Below are 26664 nucleotides of genomic sequence, written 5' to 3' on the forward strand. Positions count from 1 at the left end.
AAAGACTGAAGTCATGGGACTAGCGACAACTTTATAATCATAGCAGACACTGAAAATAAGTAATGGCTACCAGAAATGTTTGTCATATGGGGATACACATTATTCCCAGTTGTTTTCACTAGTTCTCTTAAAAGAAGTCATAGAATCATCATAGAGTCATGGAATGATTTGAGTAGGAAGGGACCCTTAAGATCATGTGGTTCCTCCCCCCCTGCTATAGGCAGGGATGCCTCCCTCTAGACCAGGTTGCTCACAGCCCCATCCAGCCTGGCCTTGAATGCTTCTGGGGAGGGGGCACTCACAACCTTGCTGGGCAAGCTCTTCCAGCATCTCACCACCCTCACAGTAAAGAATTTATTCCTAGTATCTAATCTACATCTACCCTCTTCCAGTTAAAAACCATTTCCCTTTGTCCTGTTGCTACCTGCTCTTAAGAAAAGTCCCTCCCCAGCTTTCCTGTAGGCCCCCTTCAGGTACTGCAAGGCCACTATAAGGTCCCATTAGAGCCTTCTCTTCTCCAGGCTGAAGAGCCCCAGCTCTCTCAGCCTGCCCTCATAGTGGTGGTTCTCCAACCCTCTAGTCATTTCTATGGCCCTCCTCTGGACTTGCTTCGACAGCTCTATGTCACTCTTGTTTTGGGGGCCTCAAAACTGGACAGAGTACTTCAAATGATTTGTTTCACTGATGTGGATTACACTGGGTACACAGAGGTTCTTCTTGTGAAAACTAGAGCTAATGGAAGGTCTGCAGATCATGTTCTTTGTTACTGCCTTTCTGAATTTGACACCAACTTGGGGAAACATGAAAAAATATGAAAAAATATGAAATATATGAAAAATATGAAATATATGAAAAATATGAAATATATGAAATATATGAAAAAATATGAAAGCCTGTCTTGATTAAAAAAAAAGAGAGTGAGAGAGAGAGATCTGTCTGAATGGGAGCAGAGTTTTAAGAAGGCCTGAAGCCATGGGTGTGAATACTAATAATTATTATGGAAATAAAGCTGTTATGTAGCACTTCCACTAGCACACAACAAAGCCCTTTCCAAAGACCACTACTGACACTGTTCCATTTCACAGATGGAAAAACTGAGGGAAAGACTGATGAGCATAGTCACAAAAGACAAGCAGAATAGTGTATTTTATTGGATCTTGGTATCTTTATGAACGTAGTTAGAGACAATGGAGCCCATGCAAAGAAAAAAGGCAATAATTTTCACAACTACACAGTGAAAAGCAATATTTTTCTTATGTTACTTTCAAACTTAAAATAATGAAACTATGACTGTGTAGGTTTTAGTAGACTAGAGGTGATGGATGTCATGAAGTGGATGAGTGACTAGAACCAGGTGCAGGGAAATGCCAAATGGATAAGAGGGATAAGAGGACCAATGGAAATCCAGACCAGGAGGACACAAGCAAAGAACAAGACAGCAGCAGAAGGGCTGTGGGAGCTGAATGGAGACAAATGGAGACCCACAACCTGTCAATATAATGTTCTTATGCACCATTAATAGAAACAGCCCAAGTACAGAGGAGCTGTTTCCCCCATGAAGGTCCAATAAGCAACCATCTCATCTGTATGACATTTACTGTAAGACCATTTAAATGACATTCAAACCTTGTTGCCAATGAGAGAGACACATAATACAGACAGGACTAAAAGGTATCCTATAAATAACAACTGAAGTGAATGAATGTTATGAGTATAAACTGAGGAGCCACGGATTTAATTAATATCTCACTATAAATAAATTGACCTAATGGAACATGCTGTCTGCAATAAACCCCTCAAGGCTACAAGTAGTCACTAAGCTTTTGAGGAAACTTGAAACAACATAGTTCTCTATCAATAAGATTATTCCTTTTCCTTTGGAAAACTGAAATACATCCATATTTGAGGGACTTCAGAGCCAGAAGAAGAAACTGATATACAAATTATCAGGTTATCAGGTACTTTTATATAAGGAGCCCAAGGATGACTTCGAGAAATATTATCTACTGCCAGCCTCAAAAAATAAAATACAATAAAATGAAATAAAATGAAATAAATAAAATAAAATAAAATAAAATAAAATAAAATAAAATAAAATAAAATAAAATAAAGCTGAGAAAATTTCATTAGGTAATTTTTATCTCAAATCACATGGTTCAAATAGGATTTGATTCTATCATATCCTTTCCCCACATTGCCTATGCAGAGTTGCATTAAATGTAATTGTAAAGATGGATCCTTTTGGCAGGTTTGAGGAGTAACAAAAATCAAAGTGTTTAAATGCAGTCATCTGATACCTCAACCATTTCTGCTACTGGGAGATAAAGAACTACTCTCTCAGGCTTCTCCTGTAGAAGAGCTGCGCCAACCTGCTCATGCACACAGACTGTACTGTACATCTGCCAGATTTCATATTTTGTGAGTAAATGGGGAGGAGGGCAGGAAGGTCAGGACAGTGGGGCACAGGGTCATTACAGCTTTTTCTGCATGAAGTTTCCCAGCAGACTGAAGAAGAACTAAATTTCTGTGTCTATGTTCATGAATAACATGTCTTTGACTTGAGGAATTTGAGACATCTGTTACTCTGCTCCAAGGGAGCAAGTAATGGTCAAAAGTCCATCAGTCTGTAATTGGCAGTCTGGATTTTTAAAAGTCTGTGTTTAAAAGTAGTAGACATCAATTATTCCTTGAGCTGAGAAGCAGAGGTAGAACTCATGTTGGTGCCTCCAGTATTTGCTAGCTGAATGAAACACTGTAAGTAAGAGTCTCGTACCTGTTGGAAGTAAAGAAGTTTGCTGTGTAATTAATACTCTTCAAACATTATAAGCTGTAAAAATTGTGCCTAGTCACAGTAGTAGGGGTCAAATGCTTTGTTTACTTACATCTCGAGCAGTATTTTTAGTGCAGAAAAGGCATGCTTTTTGGAGGGAACCAGAATATATCCTCAGAATGGGGTTATGCTCCTTTCTTTGCTAACGCTTTGCTCTGTAGCTGTTCAAGGAATTGCCAGACACAAATTCTGCAGATTGTCCAAGTCGCTCACAACAACTCAGAGCAATTCTTCCTGGATGCATCTGCAGTGCTCAATTGCAGCTTGAGCCAGGTGTAAACGTAGCAACCCTAATATGATAGTAAGGATCAATTTTACTCCTTGTAAAATGAGATAATCTTGTATCTCACAGGCACATGTTAGAACTAAAGTCACTGTTTGCAATGAGCAGAGTATCTCAGGTGACAATAAAAAGCCTGAATAATAACTGCCTACAAGTTTCTTTCATAGAACCACAGAATCACCAAGGTTAGAAAAGACCTAAAAGATCATCCAATCCAACCGTTCACCTATTACCAATAGCTCCCACTAAACCATGTCCCTCAACACAACATCCAATCACTCCTTGAACACCCCCAGGGTTGGTGACTCCACCACCTCCCTGGGCAGTCCATTCCAGTGCCTGACCACCCTTTCTGAGAAGTAATATTTCCTAATGTCCAGCCTGAATCTCCCCTGCTGCAGCTTGAAACCATTCCCTCTAGTCCTATCACTAATGACACTTCTTTCATACAGTCACGAAACCTTAGAATTGTTTAAATTGGAAAGGACCTTTAAAGACCACTTAGTTTAATTCCCCTGCAATGAAAAGGGACACCTACAGCTAGGTGAGGTTTCTCCAAGCCTGCCTGATCTTGAATGTCTTTATTCCATGCTGGGTCATCCACCAGCTCTCTGAGCAGCCTATTCCAGTACCTCGCCACTCCTATTGTAAAAACCTTTTCCCTTATGTTCAATCTAAATCTCCCTCCTTTCAGTTTGAAACCATTTCCCCTTGTTCTCTCCTAAATATGCTCAATGCTGCCCAAAGCCATCAAACTGAGATGGGACTCAGTTATTAGCAGCAATAAGATCAATTCTCAGCAGTGCTCAGCAGTATTTTTTAACTCTTCATAAGAATTACAGCTTTACCAAAGGCGTTAGCATATACTTATGCTTTATGCTCCCACTTCCAAGAAGAAAAACATATCTCAGGAATGGGTTGGAAATATTTGTGGATTTTTGAATGCACAAGTATTCAATGGAGATGGTAGCACCAGTGCAGGGCAATATAATAGAAAGCTTTGAAAGCTAGCTGTAAAAATCAGAGACACTGTCTGAATGAAGGGAAACATACGCTTTAAACTGGCCAGAATCAAGATTACTCAAATGTAGCAGTACAACTGCTTGGTTGATTCACCTACACCTGAACTAGCAAGTCTCCCTCTGCAATCAGTGATGAGCAATAGACACAGCTGACCTACTTTAGATGCATATAAAAGGAATTCAGCCAACCAAAGGAAATCTAATTAGCTTCTTCTCATGTTTATATCTCCACACTGATGATGCTCAGCCTGTTGTGGTTTAGTTGCCTTACACAGGCATCCTACTACCCAGCTGCAAGGGCTGCTGGCTGAGATGTCCATAGGTCAGCACAGCGTGCACCTGGGCTAAGGAGGTCTTATGAGGTTCAGCCTAGGCCTGTCTTCATGACGATTGCTATGATTCATTGCTGACATAGGCATGCCAGTGATATCTATTAAACACTGAATTTTTTCCTGTGGGTACTTGGTTGGAGATTGAGTATTTCCAAATGTGAATGTGACATTGTAGGCAATAAAGACTAGGAATTTCTTTGGCAAGGAATCATACCTATTCTGAAGAAAACAGAGAAAGGTGGAATAGCATCAAATGTAGAGGACTGCTTTTTCAGAGCTCTCTGTCTAATGTTCTAATTTCCAATAAATAATTAAATAAATAAAAATACCAGGAGATATCCAAGCAGGAAAACATCTTTATTTTTAGGAAGGGCAATTTGGCCTAAGCAAACAATCTTCAAAAAGGCCCCAGTACTGCATCTGCCAATTGCAAATACTGTACAGTAAAAATAAATAAACAAAAGCAAGTGTGTTTGGGTAGGGTTGATCCCCAGGGAGCAAATGGCTGTTGTTTCTGTGGCAATGCCATGTATTGCAGCAGACTGGTCATTCCCACAGACCTACAGATTTCAAAATGAGTGGAAGATTTTTAGAGTATTCATTCACCCCTGCATAGCAAAAGATTCCAAGTTTCAGAGAATTAATATTACATTGAGTCCTAAACTTCTGTTAAGCTAAACCATGCCTCCCAGGAAAACATTATATCTTGATGTGAAGCTGTCAAGAGGGAAATATATTGCTTATTCAATGGGTCTAGTTCTTTTAATCAACTTAATGAAAATGTGCGCTTTACTAGTCGCGTCTGACTTTGACAGTTATCAGTGGCTAATATGATGCCTGGTATGTCACAGGAGTAACGTTTTTCTGTTTTCCTTTTCCCATTCCCTAGTTTCTGAGGTGAGGCTTCATAATGGAGGGCTTCTTTTTATTATTATTTTTTTTTCCTTCTTTTCTTGCACTCGGCACATTGTACACTCAGTACAGTGAAAACTTTGAGATCTGAGCGCAGACCTGAAACCCTTGATCAATCTATGTCAAGTGATACTATTACACAAATAATTCACACTATGTGTCACAATTCTCCACAGATATATTCTGTAAGATGACATCATATCAGTTGTCACAGTTCTCAGACTGGGACTTTCAAGAATATGTGTTCTGACAATATTTTTACAGAACAGATCAGTCTGCAGAAAAATGGAAACTCTAATGCACAAAAAGTCTTTCAAACTAAAATTACACCTCCAATGTACTTGTACCATCAAGATAAAACAGGTGAATAAGCTGTGGTATGTGGGCTCAGCCACAATGTCTGTGTATGTCCTTGAGCATCACCAGATGACTGCTAATGAGAATTAATCTAATTCCCTTTCAGTGAAGGTGAAAATAAAATATTTTTTGCAAGGAGCTAAGAGCATGCTCAGGAGCAGTCACCATGGGTTGGCTAGCACATCTTAATTTAAGCTATGGACAGTTCTCTACCCTTTTAACATATGAAGAAGTATAGAAAAGCAATTGCCAGAAACTAAAAAATTCTTCATTTTTTCCTCACAGAATCAAAAATTACAGAAAATCCAGGTGCTCACAACAGAAGTTATTTGTATTTTAATGTTTGGGATATTAGTATTAAGCAACACCATGATGTTTGATCCTTGCGCACCTATTTGAACATCTATGCAGCCCAGTGAGGATCCTCCCCAGTCCAGGAGGGAAGCATACCATTGACTCTGTCTATAGTACCAAGGCAATAAATACACAAAACCAGCTACAGCGTAGTCTCACAGGACACTAAACATACCAGTGACATGGCAGCCAATGTGCCTTGACTGTTACATGGGTGCTGTTCTTCAGCTTCTGTTCCCCAGGTACCCTATGTGCCTCCTCTTTTACAACAATCCTGGAGGCAGACACCATCTTTTTCTTCCAGACTTGTTCCATGTCAGATCCAATGAGGTCTCTGGTACAAGACTGAAAGTTGTGAGTATAAGGAATATAACAAAGGCTGAAGTTGTTAAATGTAGACCATTTAGCCTGAAATCCACATCTCTCCATATACTCCAGCACTCAAGAGAAAACCCTGGAAATAACAAATACTGGTAAGGAGAGTTCTATTGCCAAAGAAAGAGACCCTTTGTGCTTTATATATTCACAGGAAAGTCAAAAGTTCCAGTACTAACTAAAAAAAACATGCTATGTTTTTTACTGTTAGATGTCAGAGTCAATGGCTACATCTGAATTACTTAATAAAGCAGTCTGGGGACCTCCTTGTCAAGTAGCATAACACAGCCCATACCCATAGGCTTAAACTCTGTATTTGCTCTAAAAAGACCAGTCCCAGACATACTGCTTCATGGGAGTGTGTCCTAAGAGATGCCATGCTCTGAGCTGAGCCTGGACATTATCAGGAAAAGCACAATCTATCATCAAGCACAATCAAGGCAGAAAAGGAACCATCAGTCAGTTCATAAGCCAGTGCCTGAAACCACGCCTTACCCTTCTTTAGTTGGCTAACATGGATGAAAACACAGAGAACACTGAGTGCATGTCACAGCACATTTCTTTTGGGAAAAGCAAGCCAGAAGAGACAGTATCACAACAAACAGACCTACCCCAGCATGGCTGCACCAGGGCTGCTATCTGGCAGCAGGGAAGGAATGGGGAACCAAGACCAAGAGCAGCTGCAATCACATTGATGAAACTGTTTGGATAGCAATGGCAGTAAACTCATATCCTATGAATCGGGACTGCCATCTTCAGTCCCAGCTTACACTCATACCATCAGAAAGGCCTAAAGGAACAGAACATGGCTACAGGCTCCACAGCACTTGCAGCACCACAGCTGGTTCTTGTTTGTAAGAAATGTAATAACTAAAGCCAGATGCAAGGGGGAAAAAAAAAAGAAAATTAAATGCTCTACAGGGTATAGAAGATTTTCAAGAGCTCAGCAAGATCCACATTAGATGGGACTTTTCAGTTTGAATTGGAATAGACATTGTCCCATGGGCAAAAAAAAAAGAAAAAGAAAAAAAAAGAATTGCGAAGGTGTAATTGCTAATGCAGACCTATGATTTCTGGCCTACTGATTGTTTTCACCCTTCAGAAACACCCAGTGGATGGAAATGTTCCTCACTCAGTTGCCTGCATAACAGTTTTTCGTGGGGAGGTATTTCCATTTTAGTTCCAGACCTGTTTGTGCTTTGCATACCATTATTTTCTGCTCCCAGAACATTTGGCCATTTGAATCCCTCAATTAGCTCAACTCTCTGACACTTCTTTTTATAAATACAGTGTTGGCTCATGCCCTGGAACAACTAACAGATCACTCCATTATCACTAGTAGGGCAAGGAACAAGACAAACATGTCAGAATAATTGAGAATGCCTGAGAAAATTTCTGAAACCCAAGGAAACAATCTGCATCCAATTTTCATCTCATTCCCATCTCCCTCATAGCACTTGTTGTCAGTACCTCATTTCTGGTTTAAACTGATGCAACCCAGGGTTTAAAATATCATCTCCCAAGATATTGTGATGAACTGAATAGTTCTAGGAAGATGACATTACTAGAAATTACCCAGGTGACTTAGGCGCCTGCATCTCATCTTCAAGTGTCTCTAACAGCCACGATGGCAGACACTCCAGGCTGGGACAGATGTCTCTGGGAGCTGAAAAGTGTGTCCACTCAAAGTAGGAGGTAGTCAGTTCCCAGTATGCTCCTTCAACAACCATGCAACCAGGTCCATGCAGCTGGTTCCAGTGATGCTGTGTTATCCTGCTAACTTGCTTCTTCTGGATGAGAAAACTGGCTGCAGGGTAGACTTACCCCTAGCTGAAGTTTAAAGCAAATAATATTTATGGCCATCTGAAGAACTTGTTTAGACACCTTTGCACATAGACATACATTTCCATGGTCCACATTCACCATCTTATGTCACAAACAATTCTGCTTAGGCCTGCACAGCCAGGCTTCAGGCAGACCTTCATGGATCATCTAGGACCACCCACCAGTTGCAGGGCATCAGAGAACATAGCATGCCTTATGGCTAGAGAAATATCGCCAAGAAAGACACTGTGAAAAGAATCTGTTTTCAATTTAGAAAATAATTGTCTGCCTTCCACAGTGTGTGGCGTAATCATTCAGCTGAAAACCTTAGTCTGGTGGGAGTCAGTCTACAGTTCTGTGTTAAGACTAAACAACTGAAAGAAACAAGCAGCACAAACGGATAGTATTTCTGCTGTTCCAAAGTGGCGAGGTAAAGGCTTTTCCTCCCGGGAGCTATTATCTATGAAAGTGTTTCCAAAGCAAACTAGATAAAATATTGTGTGTAAGAACATTAAAGGCAACTGAGTTCTCCATTTATGTTCATCTCAGATCCTCAGAGCTCTCTGGCATAAGATTGGACTAATGATTCATTTGTAAGCCTCATTTTTAAATCTTGTTAGTCATCTCATAAGATATGTTATTTCCTAAACTAGAAGTTCATCATCCATCCACCCTTGAGAAAGGAAGCTAACACACAAATGAACCTCAGTACCTTTTGGTATCTGGTGCTCCACACTGTGTCTATATCACCAGGCAGACATCCAAGATCCATGGCCCTGGAAACAATTCAGCTGTAGCTGTGCCAGGGTTAGCTCCAGCAGAATAGGGCTCAGGCTGGCCTCTGAGACACTGGAGGAATCACCATCCTGCACCCATGTTGTAGTCCTGCTGTTCACATCATCGCTCAGAGGGGGCATGAGAAGAAATGATTAGGCCAGTGCAGAAGAGAAATCATCCTTTACTTCAGGGCAACTTAGGAAAATGAGGAAGAGGGAGATCCAGAGGAAATTTAACCCTGATTCTACGAATACAGTATACTTATTTCATACAATTACATACTCTTCTGATTCCACTGAATTTCCCACTTTTTGCAGGAATAAGTGACATCAGGAACCAGGAAATACAGAAAGTACTGAAGAGGCAGCTACAAAAAATATTTCAGGAGAACCTGGTGTATCTCAGGCTCTTACTGTCATATCAGAGACAGTCTTCTTCAGTGCCAATTAAAAGAAGTTGGGATAAATAATTTCTGGAGATAATTCCCATCAGCTCCGAAACAACACTATAAGAGTTACGCAATGGTAACAGCTTTAAAATCCAAAACCACAAATCCATTGGATCAAACATCATCTATATAATGCAGGGAGTTTGCTACACAGGGTGAGCAGGCGCTGTCTGAGCAGCAGAGGTTGCTCCCAAGACCAGCTCATGAATGTCTCACCAGCTGCACAATGAGGTGTAAAGTCCTCTGTGGAGAACAAGTTACACATAATAGACCACACAAAAGCAATCCTCTTTCATTTTCTTCTTATCTTCTGGTCTTAGAGTAGCATCTTAATAGCTTTGTGTTTCTGCCTGCTTATACTATTGCTGTAATTAGTATTTAAAATAAGTGAATTTAGCTATTTACAATCTTCTGTTCTATTTTGATAAGCACAGTTACGTTAACTGGTGTAGGCCAAGCACAGCCACACCTTCATGAAGAAAATAAAAAAAAAAAAGGAAAATCTTAGCCTTCATGCAATCTCTCGCATTTATTTATTGTGCTGTATGAAGAATGACTGAAGAACTGTTGTGTCTCCCAGGGACTTATATAGCGCTGGCATATCCCACCAGCTCTCACTCAGATGGATTCTGTTCTTTATAGATATGGCTCTGCCTCCTCAGGGTTCTTCATTCAAAGCTCATAAAAGCCAATATGAAGACTGGTTTTAATAAGTTTCCTAAGGCTTTTCTAAGTAAAAACTTTTCTTATGGATATACCTTCTTTACTGAATAAGTCATCACTCCTAGCTGACCCATCCTCTAGCTCAAAATGCAGCTTCTTGTCCCCACTGCTTTAGGCACCCACTGCTGACCAGGGGCTAGACACAGGCAGGAATGCTGGCAGCTTGAACACCACTAAGCAATATGCAAGCATCATGGCAGAAAACAACAGAACAGACTGGAGCAGTGTGTGTGGTCTTCTGCGAAAGGGCTGTGGAGTATACTCAGAGGAAACCCGGTGGTTGTAATTCTTGCTTTCTCCTGCATCTTGCTTTCTCCTGCCAAACCTAACCCTCAGAATACATCAGCAAAGGCAATAATTTATTTTTATTTTCTCATTGCAGGGATGCCAAGAAGGATTTTACCTTACCAGCTCAGGAAAATGCTCTCCTTGCAACTGTAATGGTAATGCTAATAGATGCCTTGATGGATCTGGAATCTGTGTGGTAAGGAATTCTTGTCTTCTTAGTCATTCCCTCCCTCAACAACAGCACATTTGGTTTGGGGTTTCTATTGGTGATAACATGAATCCTTTTGCCCTTGCATGGGGCTTCACACAAGGAAAATATTCCCAGGCAAACTCAAGAAATTGTGGGCCATGATCTGACTCTTCTATTAACGCCAATGCTCAGTTTCAGTACATAGCAAAAACAGTGCCTGTCCCACAGGAGTGGTTTTTGGGGTTTTTTTGTTTTTGTTTTTTTTTTTTTTTGCTATAAGCAGGACCAAGATCAAAACATTAATAAGATTATCATAGCCAGATTTCATTCTCACTTACTTAGGTTATCCCTGCAGATTCCAAACACTTTCTTCTTATAGTATTTGCAAGAGTCAGTATACTGGGGAAAAAATTTAGTCCTAAGAAATATGGGAAGAGTTTTGTATTCCCCAGAGAAAAATGCATAAATTCAAACACAGTTCATTCTCCCTTTTACAAATACAATACTGTATATCATACAAATAATTTACAGTGGTGAGTGACCTCTGTGAACATATGTATATATGTTAGCCATAGTAATTCTGCTGCATGGCAGCTTCCTGCTGTGAAGGAACAACATGAGGAGGTTGAAATAATACACCAAGCAAAGAAGATGCTGAACTCCAAGGTAGTACAATTTCCCACATGTTCAGGCACACTCATTATCAGCACATACAGAAAGCTGTGAGTGAGAGTTAGTAGTTGATGACTCGTAGCTCCAGAGCAAAATTCAAGGCAGTAAAACTAACCCCAATTACTAATGGGTAATTTGAGCAGTAATACACTAGAGAAAGGATGGAAATTAATACTGTATTCTATCTGAACCGCATAGCAGGAGCGGACATTACTGTTCACTTTACAGGCTTGTATAGAGCCCAGAGCCCCTAGTTTTGCAATAGACTCACTGTGTTACTTTTGACAAGTCATAAACCTTTGCCCTCCATTTGTCTCTTCATAAAATGACCTTACAATATTCACATACTTTACATTGTTGCAGCCTCTGTCAAGTTTTCAGTTATATATAATTCCATGTAGCATGGCATATTTCCCATTCCATTCCCACAGGAGGAACATGGTGCAGCTGTTCAGCCCAAGAACAATTATTATGGTTTGGGCAGTGTAGCGTGCAGAGGATTGGTTAGTTTCTGCAGAATACATATTGACTTAGTGGATAAATATTACATTTTTTAAAATAGTTTTACACTGTAAAGCATTCCCAGCCATTCTCTTTCACATCGACATGGTTTTTGGTCATGAGACAATGAGAAGAGGAAATTTCCAATGGAAGAGTTGGGAACAAGAGTAAGAGCTTTTCAAATGTCTGCTTCTCATGATTCTGTTGACCAGAGAATTTCTGGAGTAGAATATATGCACTAGGAAAGTGGTTATATCCTCAGTTTACAAACACAACAGAAGATTTGCTTCCTGCCTTCTACAAAAAATGAGGCCATTGTCAAGAGCTGAGAAAAAGAAAAAAAAAAAAAAAAGAAAAAAAAAGAAAAAGAAATGTTGCTGTATTAGCAGAAAATAATCTGAAAGGGTGTGTGTATTTGTGACTGATGTCCCTCTGGGATACTAATTCCATGAAGTGATGAGGTAGTAAGAAGAAAACTAAGGGCTAAAGCCTGGCTTACTGCTTGAGTTCAGATAAACCATTTGAAGGCTGGTCTGAATGATTTAGTAAGTCGTTACACTCAGGCCATTTACTTCTCAATAAAGATGAACAGAAAAAATGCTTAAGCAAAATAAGAGTCAAGGGGAAAGGGAAAGAGTGTATGGCTGTAAATTTCTGGGAACTGATAGAACGATGTGGTATTGAGAGTTCATTGGTTTCTCCCTCCTCAAACTTTTAGGAAGTTATTCCAATAAAAACTGCAGTAGCAACCACCACACTTGATAATAAGATATAAGACTCTCTGCATTGTTAGTTTTTGAAAGACTGATAAAAACAAAAGATAAAGAGAGAGAAAAAGATTCTGTACACTTCCTTTATTGTTGTTGTCATCCTGCATTTATATCCATACGAATCTGTTATCTCCCTGCTTCTGATATACAACTCTGCTCTGAAGTTTTATCATTTATGGACTCCCCAGTGGCACCTCAGGTTACCCAAACCCTGAGTTACAGACGTTACTGAACATCCTTACCAGAAGATCTTTAGAATAACTGATATCCAGCAAAGCTGAAAGATTGTATGTTCACATGTTTATTCACACAGTAGATTTATTTAAATATGAAAAACATATATATACTTTAACTGCTAACAATGGTGGAAGACAACAACAAAGTAATTGTAACACAGTATTCAGTTGGTGAATATTTTTTGCAGTTTAACTAATAACTAAGTTGTAAGACCAAAATAAATGACCAAGCCTCAGGCAGTATGAAAATGAAAAAGTACTCTACTTTAAAAGGAATGAAATATAAGGGCCAGATTCCACACAATGCTCTGAGACCTTCACATTATGCAAATAAGTGTGCAGTTCTCACTCGCTGCATACAAATTAATGAAATTTTCGTTGACCTTTGCCCTGAATTTGAAATCAAATAAAATTAGACCCCTATCAGTGATGTGTTATGATAAAGTACTTGCATCCTTAATTCTGCTGACATTAATATCTAATTTCTGCTCTTGTTTTTAAACTTCTCTCAGCTTATTCACTGAGTGTAAATCAAAGCTGTGAGTCTCTAAAAGCTTATCAAATGACACAATCAATAAATCAACAATCTCATTAGGTAACCAGAAGAAGAAATTAGTGCAAAGAGAGTCATTATTGCATAGATGTCCACATAAAATTGGTGCAGAAATCAATCATGTGGTCCCGTGATTATAAATGAAGAGCCACTCAGTCCATTTTTTAGTGCAGAAAATCACCCAAGTATTAGAAAAGCAGTCAGCATAGCATAAACTCCATTTATGATAAAATACATTACAGATGTCAAATAGTGCTTCATTTCAAATACATTATCTGGTGATGCATGTAAGGCCAATAGGGGAAGAAACACATTTTTTATGCTGATGTTATACTTTGATATTTTAATGTAACCTTTTCAGTCCTAGCTAAAAGAAGAAAAGGAAGGCACTTGTAGGACCCTGTAGCTTTTCAGTTTGGTAACATGCATTTAGGTGATGTTAATTGGATGAAACTGTAATAGCTAAAAGTGGAAGTCTCCACATGAATGGTATCCATTCCTACTGAATAAAGCTTAAGGAGTTAGGTTTCATTACCGATAAAATATGAATATGTAAAGTGAATGTTTTGCTTCTATCACCATCCCCAGATCCTATAACACCAGCAGTCCACAGCAAAGTTATTTCTTTAGAGTGCCTCTGTTAAGAGATCAACTGCTGAAAATTCAGCCATGGGAGTATGCTTCAAATGACTTCCAAATGACAGGCTGAGAGAGCTGGAGCTGTTCATCTTGGAGAAGAGAAGGCTTCAAAATGACCTACCTGATAGTGGCCTTTCAGTATCTGAAGGGGGGCTGTAAGAAAGCTGGGGACAGATTCTTAAGTAAGGTCTGTGGTGATAGGATAAAGGGAAATGGTTTCAAACTTATAGAGGCCCAGAGAGGTGATGGAAACTTTATCCCAAGCAACATTCAATGCCAGGCTGGACCAGGCTCTGAGCAACCTCATCTAGCTGTAGGTGTCCCTGTTCATTGCAAGGCAGTTGGACTAGATTACCTTTAAAGGTCCCTTCTAACTCTAAGGATTCTGTGATTCTATGATGACTTTGTAACTGAGCAGAATGTCACAGCAGCCATGATTGGAATTGAGTGCCCCCTTAACAAGTTTACTGATGACACCAAGCTGAGTGGTTTGGTTGACACAGTGGAAGGAAGAGATGCCATTCAGAGAGACTTCAACAGACTTGAAAGGAGGGCCTGGGTGAATCTAATAAGGTTCAACACAGCAAAGTGCAAGGTTTTGCACCTGGGCTGGAGGAATTCCAGGCATATATACAGACTAAGAGGAGCAATCCTTGAGAGTAGCCCTGCAGAGAAGGACCTGGTGGTCCTGGTAGCTGAAAAATTTAACATGAGCCAGCAGTGTGCTCTTGCAGCTCAGAAAGCAAATGGTATCCTGGGCTCCATCAGAAGAGGGGTGACCTTCAGGAACAGGGAGGTGACTGTCCCTCTCTACTCTGCTCTTGTGAGGCTCCATCTGGTGTACTGTGTGCAGATCTGGAGCCCCCAGTAAAAGAAAGACAGAGGGTTGTTGGAGAGGATCCAGAGGAGAGACACAAAAATGATCAGAGCTGGAGCACCTCCCTTATGAAGACAGGCTGAAAGAGCTGGGCTTGTTCAGCCTGGAGACAAGGCTGCAAGGTGACCTAATTGCAGTCTTTTTGTACCTAAAGGGAACCTATAAGTAGGAGGGGAGTCAACTCTTTGAAAGGATAGATAACAGCAGGACAAGAGGAAGTGGTTTTAAGTTGAAGGAGGGAAGATTTAAGTTGGATGTCAGGGGGAAGTTCTTTACTATGAGAGTGGTGAGGTGCTGGAACAGGCTGCCCAGAGAGGTTGTGGATGCCCTGTCCCTGAAGGTGTTATATAAAGTGCTTTGTTATTATCTGCTCCATATATTTTATCTGTATGTATTGATGGCATCCAAACACTACACGAGAATAGACAGACAGATAGATAGATTTATGGGTAGGTAGGTAGGTAGATAAGACTTCTGAGGGAGTAAGAAAGGATAAAGGATCATAACAATGGAGAGTATATATTTGCTGATATCCTTTCCAGACATTTATGGGATTTTTGACAATAGAGCATATTGTCATGTAAGTGATTTGTGTTTTAGTGTTTGGGTTTACAGTTGAGTGGAAAAGTTGGAACTGATTTGGCAGTTCTGCCCAAGAGGATAACTTGTTCCACATGATTGCCACGGCAGGTCTGGAGAACTGCCAGTGGATCTAAAACCATCCATCAAACATGAGCACAAAGCAGCAGAGAGCCAGCAAAAGTCTTCAGCTTCAGTAGGTACTCCAGGCTTCATGAAGAGCCTTGCAGCTCTTACAGTTAATCATTTCCTTCTTTAACAATGGACTACATCTTTAAGTGTCTGAGATGATACATGTTTGGAAAGCCAAAGAGAGCTAGAGCAGTCAAAATGGCTGTCAAAATGCAGCCATTGTCCAAAGCGGTTTTGTACTCATTAATTGTCAGAAATGCCACAGGTAATAGTCTCAGTGCCTCAGATGTAGATGCTTCCCTTCCTTTTGGCTCTCTTTTAACACATTTGTTGTCTTTACAGTTTTACTATTGCAGACTTGTAACAATACCACTAGCATGTGTGCACTTTGTTTTCTTTCCCTGAACAGCTTCTACAAGAGTCTTCTAGTAAGCCAGACCAAGGCTGCAAGGAACTCTGCCCTTGCTCATGTGCCAGCTCAGCAGCACATCCCACACTAAGCCAAGCCAAGTGGCGAAAGAAAAAAGCAGAGGGCCAGGTGTTTTGGCAAAACATCCCCTCCCACTTCACTAAATATAACACAAGTTCTATAAACAAAAACTTTGACACTGATTGAGTACCTGGACCTAAACCAGATCAAAAACTGGGTTTTGTTGCTATTCTCACTATTTTACAAGTTCAGTCATCTTTACTTTAGTAGAGCTGTACAATATTTAGTATTCCTTTCTAGTCCTCATCACTTCCATATAAAACTCCTACAGCTAACACTGCAGCTCATCCACATTTGCTGGAAAGAGAAGGATGAAATCATAAAGTTGAAAAAGCTAAAACATAAATACCACAGCTTTCAAGTCATTATGCTAAAGCAATTTATTTTACTATTATTTTGGGACAGCAATGAGTTTTGGCATTCTGATGTGGGCAACACTGTGTAGATCTGTAACCTCAGATAGGAGGGCATCACCCATATTTGGAAATGTCTAAATCTACATCCAGATATCAGGCCAATTTCTACTGGCCTAGCAACAAAATACAGCATGCACAACAATGTAAGCCACTGTCATCACTCTATCTGTAGACTTTTTTATTTGCATGCAAATATATATGTATTCTGCTTTAACAATTGCTCTATTTACAACTATTACAAGACTACCTCAAAAAATCATAATTTTAATAAATAAATAAATAAAAAGCCAGTATCTGGTAACAGGGACTGTTTTCAGCTGCAAATTAATATTCAGAATTCCCAAGCAAGGTTTGAGGACAATTCCAGATTTCACAAATAACATTTCAGAGATAGGATCTTACTTTATTTTACTTTTTGTTCACTTTGTTAGCCTCACTGGATGCAGTGCTGGCTATGAACTTCTGTTGTCCTGGAGAGACTCAATACCACCCAGCATTAGGTGCCTAATATCATTCTGTGATGGGTCCTGTCTTTTTCCTTTAACTCTAGAGGAGAAGTAGAAAATTTGTTGGATATTCTATTTACCTGTGGAAGAGCTACATCCTGCTTAAATTGTACTGGAATAAATTGGGGAAATAGCCTTCCCAAAGTAATTGTCTAAATGGCACATTTAATGAAGCCACTGCCTTTGAGACAATTAAAAAGAGCTCTGTTCTCTTCAGGATCTTAATTTAAATTGGAGCAAATTCTACAATTTCTAGTAATACTGATTTGCAGAAAAGCATGTTTGTCTTTTGCTGGGGCAAATTACAATTTACTTCTCACTGTACCATTGCCTGAAAAGAATGAGGAAATTCTTCATTATTATTTGTGCACAAGCGTTATTACAGAGCAGAACTGTATCACACTAAGTGCTCTGTGATCTCAGAACAGCAATTCCAGCTTTGCTTTCCAAGCAGATGAGCACAGGAGCTCAGTGCTGACAACCAATCCCAAATGGCTTCACACAGCACCTTTTCATGTGCAGATGTGTGAAGTATGGATGGTTACAGTACGGGCCAGAGGTAGAAATGTTCATCCTGATTGATGTTACTCCATGAGACCAGTGGAGGCATTTTCTAACAGGAAAGTGTACTTCTGCCAATCAGTCATATGACAGGTTACTGTTGGTACAATGATGGTGAATGATGGTAGGCTGTAACCTCATATAAAAGCTTTCAGAAGCCAGGATGCAATTCCATTGGATTACTTTCTCTGAAACTGAATTGGCCATGAAGGCAATTCTTCTGCCTATTTTTGTTCTATGAAAATAAAGGCTGTACTAACATGGGCATCTGGAAAGATTTCAGCTTAGAATTCCAATTTCATGTAAATTGAAAACATAGTTTACAAATCCCAGAGCATTTGAAAGAGTGTTGCAATATTTTTCTCTGCATGGCTGTGTCTCTTTTTGTGAACTGTTTCATGTCTCACTCTGTTCTGTACAAAGATAGGCAGCAATTTTCTGTTAGCTTCAGTGCTTGATTTCCTAAGAGATATATCTAATGACTATTTTCTAGAGATCTTTCCTTCAGTCTTCCTTGCTGTTCATAGGAAACCTATATATATATATGATTAGAGTTTAATCATTTGTAAAAGTAAATGCCAATATCACTAGCCAGGTTGCTACAGATTTGTAAATACCTTTGAAAGAACCACTGAGACAGGAAAGGCTGTAAACAATCACACACAGCCAGCTTTATGACACCTACTGTAAATGATGCCTTTCATTCTAAAGCAGGTATGAATACTGGGAAAATGAGTACACTTTGTAACTCTTAGAGCAAAACACTTCTTTAAAATCCAATTTCTCAAAGAAGGCTATAAATGAAATCCTATTTTTATTCCCAGCATTATTTCTCTGTTAGAAGTAACTGGTTCAGCAGTGAAACATTTTTTCAAACTACCAAACTGGTGCCTCTCAGCACTGAGAATCCCTCGTGGGCTACAGGAAGAGTGTCCTACCTGCCTCAGAAATGTCTCACAGGCTTACTGTAGTCAGCAGCTTTGTATATAAGTATATAAAGACACTTTTTATCACTGTAAAAATGTAATTCTAAATACCCACAGGAGTACTGATTTGTTAAATAAGATAAAGCCACTTTTACATAATCACTAACCAGAGAAAAACCACAGAAGTGCCTCCAGCATTCAGCAACCAGGGCTTTTTGGATAAGAGGGCCTTTTAGCATTTCCCTTCAGTTTAGAAGATGAAAAGTACTGCAGATGTATGGAGCAGCATCAGCTACCCTGAAGCCCTGCTGTGTTCCTTACAATAGAATCTGTGCTTTGGAAACCACTAATGGATTTATTCTGCTAATGCCCCAGTGTTGTTTGGGGAGCTGAGGCCAAAGGAGGTGATGTGAATGGCTCAGAGCAATAACGAAGAGCATGACGAAGGCTGAAAATGAATGCAGCCCACCTGAGGCCTCTGCCAGCACTTTAGATACAAGATTTTTGCTTCTTTTTGAGCTCTCAGTTCCTACACTCTCAACTCTTTCTTGCAGTATATCCAAATTGCATTTGCATTGAAGAAGGACAAATGCAAACTATTTTTAACATGGTGTTTGCCTTCTGCTTCCTTCTGGTTCACACTGCATGCCACAGTGGCCACGCAATGTCTGTGCTCCCACAAGAGGAAAGAACAAGGGCCGGACATCTCCCAAGTGCTGCCCATAGCTCTGCCTTCATTTACTGTTCTCAGCTTCTCTGCTCTCACCAGGCTTCTTTCCTTCCCCTCCTCAGAATCAAATGTCCTTCTTCCCTCATCTTAGAGCCATTTTGTTAACAGTACTTTCTGGTTTTGTGCATACTAAATACTCTCTTTATAGTACATATTACTGTGAAAAAAACAGTTAATTCTGCAGCTTTTGGTGTCTAATATATTTAAAGACCCATGGAGAAATAGATTGACTCTTTTTTTTTTGCTTTCCTTATCATATTCCACCTGCTGTAGGGCTCTCTGGCCAAATCACAGCTTTGTGGAAATAAATAGTTGCTGTGCAACGGGTTCTGCATGACTACAATAAAAAAAAAAAAAAGAAAAAAGAAAAAAAAGCAGTAACATATGCAAAGTCTCTCTGAATCAAAAAGAGTCTAAACTAAATTAATGAGTCCTGGGGACATTTATGCGATTCAAATGAGGAAGATTGGCAACAAAAAATAATCTGATATGCTCTGTGCTCTGACAAGGATAATTGTCTTTTACTGAAATTATGCATTTTCAATGGAGATAGATGATAACTGCACAAAGATGTATGAAAACAACCCACCAGTGTTGCCAAGAGAAAACTCTGCCGCTAAAGTAAACTCATAGGATTTAGAGACGAAACTAATTTAACAATGCAAGCACAAGAGAAACATAACTATTTGTTTGCATTAAACATCTTCCCTAATCTCATTTCTCTTTTCTCATTCCTTTTTTCTTCAAAGAAAATGCTGTAGTTGGAGTAGAAAGTAAGGTTCAGATCTGGAGTATCTTGGCTCAACAGAAAATCAGTGAGCAAAGCCCACCCCCCCCAGCCAGAGCTACTGAATAAACTCTGGCACAGACAGTCCAAACTGAAGGCTCACCAGCAGTCCTGAAACCCAGCACATAACTTGCCACTTCTTCAAGGCACTGCCTGCTGTTGACAGCTCAGGGATTAAACATCTGCCAGTGGAGAAGCTGGGGGCACCACGGTCATTTCCCACCACCTACGCAAACTCTGAACGCAACGCAGGCATTTGCAGGGCCTAAGCAAAGGTTTCTGCAGCCCATACTGGGACTTCAGTGGTGGAAAACGGACTTGTTTGGGGATAGCCCATTAGCCTGGCCTGTGTCTGATGTCTCTTTGCTTCATACTTCATAAATGCTTATTTGGGCTTGCAGAACTTCTGAATTCAGTTTATAATTGTGTGCAGATAAATTTGACCTTTTGGGGGCATTGAAAATGTTATCTGAGAGGCAAAGTTTTGTACCTAGCATGATGAAAAATTTTGAAAAATACTCTGTATAGATTACCATAGCTTGAATTATTGTCATGGAACTCCAACAGTATCAACCAGTGGCCAGTTTCCCTCTGTGTGGTGAAACATATTTCCTCAAAAACATCAAACTGTTGACAGGAAATTTGCTTACAAAGTGAGTGATATTTTGTACCATTGCTCTGTAGTTTACAAAAAGGCCATTGCAAATGCAGTTTGTCATGAGAAAGAAATGTGTTAGACTCCTGCTTCTTCTCTCCACTTAACAGACCTCCTTTAAGAATAAGAAGGTGTAGTGATGAAACATCCCATGTCAGGAGAAAAATCATCAGAACCACACTGTGCATTAGCCACCATCTGCCTGCAGATTCCCCTAATGCCCTTTTCCAATTATCAGGTCTAAGAAGCAGCCTTACTGAAACCTATGACTACACTGAAATCTGCTGACAGCATTTACCAGCAGATATTTTTCATGTTGGTTTGGTAGCAGAAAAAGAGATCTTTCCTACTGGCACTTACAACTCAAAGCTGTCAGCTACACCTGAGTGCCCATAACATCTCTGACAATAGCCAGCGCTCTTTCTGCTGCATCACCCCACACACATGTATCTGGTTTATCCTGTCATGTACCTTGCCAACACTTGTTGGCTGGCCAGCATAATCATATGGAGCATTCTTATTCTCAGCAGTAATAGTTACTACAGGGTTTTGCTTCATCCATCAGTGCCTTGAAGGGTTGGGGTCTGGCATCAGACCCTATTCTTTCTGAATTAGGCAGCACCTTCATTTAACTTTCATCACTCTCTCTCTTTTCACTGAAGGACTGCCAGAGAAACACAACAGGGGAACACTGCGAGCAATGTCCAGATGGCTTTGTTGGTGACGTTGTTGGAGGAGCACCCACATTCTGCCAGCCTTGCCCCTGCCCCCTGCCAGAAGCTGCCAAGTACGTAAAATAGTCTCTGCTTTGATTTGTGCTGGTCTGGGCCCTTTGTAAGCTTGAGTAAGCATCCCTGCTTGTATGCAGCAGACAAAATTGCTGCCCATCCCAACTGAGAAAACTAAGAGCTGCTTCCATTAATTATCACAAGAAAAAAGAAAAAAAAAGTTTGTGACCTCTGAAGGGTAAAATCAACCAGGAGAAAGCACAGCTTGACAGACTTCTGTGCAAACAGTAGCTGAATCTGCTTAATGTGGGCACAACTGAAAAGAAAGGGTGGGAGGACACTGTGACCAGTACGGTACCACTTCAGTAGACATAGCTACAGGGGCTAAAAGCTTTGAAGCCCAAAAGAAAACCAAGAACAAGCTAAAGACCTCCAGGGTTATCCATGTTGTATCTTCAGAAGAAACAAAAAACCACAAACTGTGGCCAGTTAGTAGAAGTCTAGAGGCACATTGGTAAAGCATCTGAACAACATATTATTAGCTCCCTCTTGCTTGAGGTCTGTGCTACGTGAGAGGCATCCAGGCAAATTCCACTGTAGTGCACCAAGGAAATGCTACTAAATACTTGCCAACAGGTTGAAGCTATTTTTTACTGAGCTACCTACTCCCCGTGTGTGTTTTTTTTTTCCCATTCCACTTGCAAGCAGGGCTCCTCAGCAAAGGGGAATTTTCTTGTGGTGTTTGTTTACAGTTGCTATAGCATTTCTCATCCAGCCCCAAGGTGGGATGAGCCTCACTTTGCTCAGCTGCTCCGTGGCACAGACTCAAAACAGCAACAGAGAGTAAAATCTCCCCAGCCAAACTCCACAGATTACCTTGGCTTTCACAGTGAGCTGTGAACATGAGGAGGGTCACAGGGTGGATAACAGCTATAGCTGAAAACCTGCAGCTTTGACTGGGTTAGAAAGAAAAACCTCAAGAGACAGGGGGAAAACCTGGTTTTGCTTATGAATGAGCACACAGACAAAACTTCCTGCTTCCACCACTTTCAGCAGCAAAAGTAATGCCAGAAATAGGAACAGTATAACAGTTGGAAGAACTGGTTTCTCCTTAGCAAAAGAAAGTTATTATTTCTAACCTTCTGGGCACAAAATGTGTAAGGAAAAGCACTGCCCACCACAGCCCATGGGCATCCCCAAGGCTCAAGCACATCTCCAGGCTGCCCTCTGTGCAGTGCCACTGGGCCCACCTGCCTCTATCAAACCCTGCCCACACCCCACTGGGCTTCAGAGCAGTTACCCTGCCATAGGCTGCTCCACAGATATGGGGAACCTGGGATTAAGGGAGCTCTGAACTCCAAAGGGCACCAATAGGAAAGAGAGAATAAAACTTGCAAGGAGCAAGTTTTTGAAGCATCCTTTGGATGCTTCAAGAGCAACAATATGTCACCCTTTTAAATCTATCCCAGTAAAAATCCACTTCAATTTTTTAGTGTTTTCCTTGTAGTCAAGTCCTGAAAGCAACAGTTAAAAGAGTGTCCTGTCCCTGTTTGCTTTATGCCCGTATCTAAGTAACATGTAGACATTCCCTGTGCAGTGTCTCGCATGACAGAGACCTGGCCACAGCTATAGCCTTCAGCTGCATGTAGAACACAAGCAAATATTAATGACTGAGCAACATTCAGCTTTGCATAAGTAAATTCAAAGAACAGCCATCCTTTCATATTCTTGTACTTTCCATCCATTAATCCTAATTCATGTCTACTAAGGCAAAACACTGTAACTCTACCAGAAATCAGAGAAGCATTAGAAGTCTCAAATAAAGAACTGTGTTGGAAATAACCAATGAACCCATAACAGTTAGATGAAATGACCAAATCTGTAAACTGACAGACTTATCAGACACATACTTTTTCTTGGGATTCATCTGTGTGTCTCCAGATTTTCTGGCAAGATCATGCCTATATCTGCTGTCCTGCAAACTTTTGGAGCAAACTACATGAAGCATAATGTCATCTCTTTGGAACAAAAAAAAAAGGGGGGGGATGGACATTGCTTCACATTCAGCAGATGTTACTTCTTTTTAAACCAGAGGGAATTTTATGAACTTTTTTCCTCTAAAAGATCACAAAAAATATAAAGCCTGAGGAAGCTTTCAGCCGTATTTCATAACTTAAATTCACAGTGTGGTTTGTTCAACTGCATGAAGGAATTAGCTTCTGTTAAAGAAGAGGAATGCTGCCAAACTCTCATGATTTTCTCAACAAGTCCTCATAAAAGCCCTCCTGAAGTTAATTTGTGAATTCTATGAGAAGGATCACATTTTGTGTTCTCTCTGGTTATATGAAATGCTTTGAGACAACACAAACCCAGACACAGATGTATTTGACCCTGGATATCCCACCAGCTAAGAAATGCTGCTGGGAATTTAAATTTTGCAGGAATTCTTGTCACCCCTTAATGCTGCTGATTCCTGGAAAAAGCATTGTGTGGATCATACTCTTTCCCATCACTCTGAGTCTTTTGAAATCCTGTGCAGAAGGGATGAAAACCGCCACAGCTGCACAGCACAGCTTGGCATTGCACTGAAACATGATATGGACAAGAAGACAAAGACTTACAGTCATTCTTGATGCTGCCAGTTCTCAAGGGGCACACAGCCATTTAGGAACTGGAGCTGGTACTGCTCGGGATGAGGTTAGCAGAAGGACTCACAGTCTCTACTTTAGCAATCATGGGCCTACAGCTGGCAACTGCTGCTGCTCAGTATGCTGGTTGCCTTCCAGTGCTGGCAGGAATTTGGTCATGCAGATTGGAAACTAACTGAAAACATCTTTAGGACTGTATGCCTTATTACAGCAGATGTATTTAAGTCATGAACTTCACTGTATTTGGAGCGAATGGGATTTGCACTTTCCATATCTGGCTGTTGCTGCTCCTTGGATGTTCTATTTTGTTACACAGTTGTTAAATCCTGAAAACATACAAAAGCAAGAGATCCGTGTTTTAGAGTCTTAGCAATGGAAATTACTGCACAAGACATTTCTGCACTCAGCAGAACTTATTGGCAAGATGGTCACACAAGAGGCACTAAGATCTTTCCCACTTTCACACCACTTTCACAGAGAGATGGTAGAGCAGCCTTTGTTGCCATAAGTGAGGACAGCACCGATGAGTTCAGTATTCACTACTCACTAATCCCAGGTGAGATCTGAGGAAAACGGTGAGATTTGCAGAGGAAATTATTGCACCCATTCCAAAGTCTGAAGGGCTTTCAGCAGTGTTTTTTGTAAACAACATCATTTCCCTTAGAATAAAAGACAGGAAGCAATGAGGTTTGCACTATATACGCATCTATCCTAAATCCCTGATCTAAAACGTGTAGCAAAACTTGCTGGTGTCTCTGATCTACACTGCAAGACAGAAATTGGAATGTATCTGGGAACTATATAGCTCCATAGTTTTGTACACTAATTAGTGGTTCTACATTAATTAAAAAGACTAGACAAGGGGTTTAATATGCATCACATACAGAGTTTAGGGAAACCCATGAAGGAATATTCAACAGTGAAAAATCAAGAGCCAGAGTTTGCATGGACAATCTGTGACCACTGTTTGTGAAGAAAACTCTTACCTGTTTGCCACTGCCTGCTATTCTAATGAGTCACTCTAATAAAATTCCAGCTTTGCAGTCTCCTGTTATCGGAAAAATGGAAATGTACGGTGTGTCTGTAAGGAAAACTATGCAGGACCCAACTGTGAAAGGTAAGAAACTAACAAGATGACTTAATGGTCAAAAATACTGAAGTTCAGGAGCCTTCAAGGGAGTCTTTACATACTGGGGAGAAACCCTGCACAGTAGATTCATTTGATTGAATCACGCTTGTTCAAGAATCTCATTTAATTCCTAGTAAAATCTATAAAGACCCCCTGTGCAGACATGTCAGGTAAGACCGACTTTTACATCTGATGTTCTTTGACCCACTCCTTGCACTCTATGTACCTCTACATGGTTATCTTACTAAAAGGAATACAATTTAAAAATGAAAATACAAACCAGAAAGAGCAGCTGAAGTGAAAAATCACCACCATAGATGCCTCTTTCAGTGCTCCACTCTGACAACATAACAGGCGTCTGCTGATTAAATGTCTCAAAAGCAAAAGAGGAAATGCCTTACCTGGTCAAATTCGTGATAAGCAGATGCTTTCATTAAGTGTACTTTATATGCATTGTTAAACAAAGTCAAGCAAACAACCATAGGTCAGTGTTGCTTTTCAACTCACAAGCAATTCCAGTAAATGACAAAGTACACAAACAAATGGAGATTTGCAGTAGAAATATAACTTACTCTCCTGTCTTGTAAAGGGCCGTATTGCCATGGACACACATGGACAATACTACTGTGAATGTCAGAAATGGAATTATAATTCTCCTTGAGCAGACGATAAATTAAAACCACTCTAACACAAAGACTAAGGGGTATAGAACAGTTCAGACACTGAATTTCATAATGCTTTATTTTGACTTTTCTTAAAGCCTCTGTACCATTTAAGAATTCAGTCCACTTTCTTTAATGAGCACAGTCTGAATTCAGATGATACTTTACAAGAGAGGGACAAAGGGGATGCTCAATATGCAAACAGAAATCAGTGTGTAAAAGGTAAGATGAAAAAGAGAATGAAGACTTTTGCCCTTACAGAGGATGCTAAAACATCAGCGTATTACCTCTGCATCACTAACACAGTGACAGCAATAGTGAAAGCCCTCTAGACAGATGGCACAAAATGAAAAGAGAAAAAAAAAAGCCTTGTTTCCAGAGCTATGGCTGCATGCTTTTGTTCTTAGGAAATGTCAAATGTATACACAGAGGATAATGCAGACAATTAAAAGGTCATTGAGGTTTCCTAATGGTTATTAAAATGTCATCCTAGACTACAAGCAAATCACATCCCATGAAATGAGCAGCAGATTCACAGCAGCAGCGGAGAATGGCAGCAGCTTTCCTTTCTAACAGCCTCTACCCAGCCTTACAAATGGCAGCTGTTTCAAAATATGTATAGATGGGTTAGAAAAAGTTACTAAAAAAAAAAAAATCAGCCTGTCCTGGTCACTGCTGTAAGCCCTTTGCAAACTGCTGCAGTAAGTGGCTTACAGTGACAAAGAGCCCTGTCCTGCTAGGCTGCTGGTCCT

At 40.2% G+C, this 26664-nt stretch overlaps 1 protein-coding gene across 1 annotated transcript in view; it reads left to right on the forward strand.

Moving 5' to 3' along the window:
• The window catches only part of LAMA4 (laminin subunit alpha 4), a 90395-nt gene that overhangs the window by 10991 nt on the left and 52740 nt on the right, over nt 1-26664 (forward strand). Inside the window, exons 2-4 of the mRNA XM_015858724.3 lie at nt 10620-10721; nt 21408-21532; nt 25158-25238. Coding sequence (XP_015714210.2) covers nt 10620-10721; nt 21408-21532; nt 25158-25238 — 308 coding nt within the window. The remainder of the gene's footprint in view (nt 1-10619; nt 10722-21407; nt 21533-25157; nt 25239-26664) is intronic.

Source organism: Coturnix japonica, chromosome 3 (genome assembly GCF_054131305.1).
Source record: "Coturnix japonica strain WE chromosome 3, WE-NBRP24, whole genome shotgun sequence".
Classification (NCBI taxonomy): domain Eukaryota; kingdom Metazoa; phylum Chordata; class Aves; order Galliformes; family Phasianidae; genus Coturnix; species Coturnix japonica.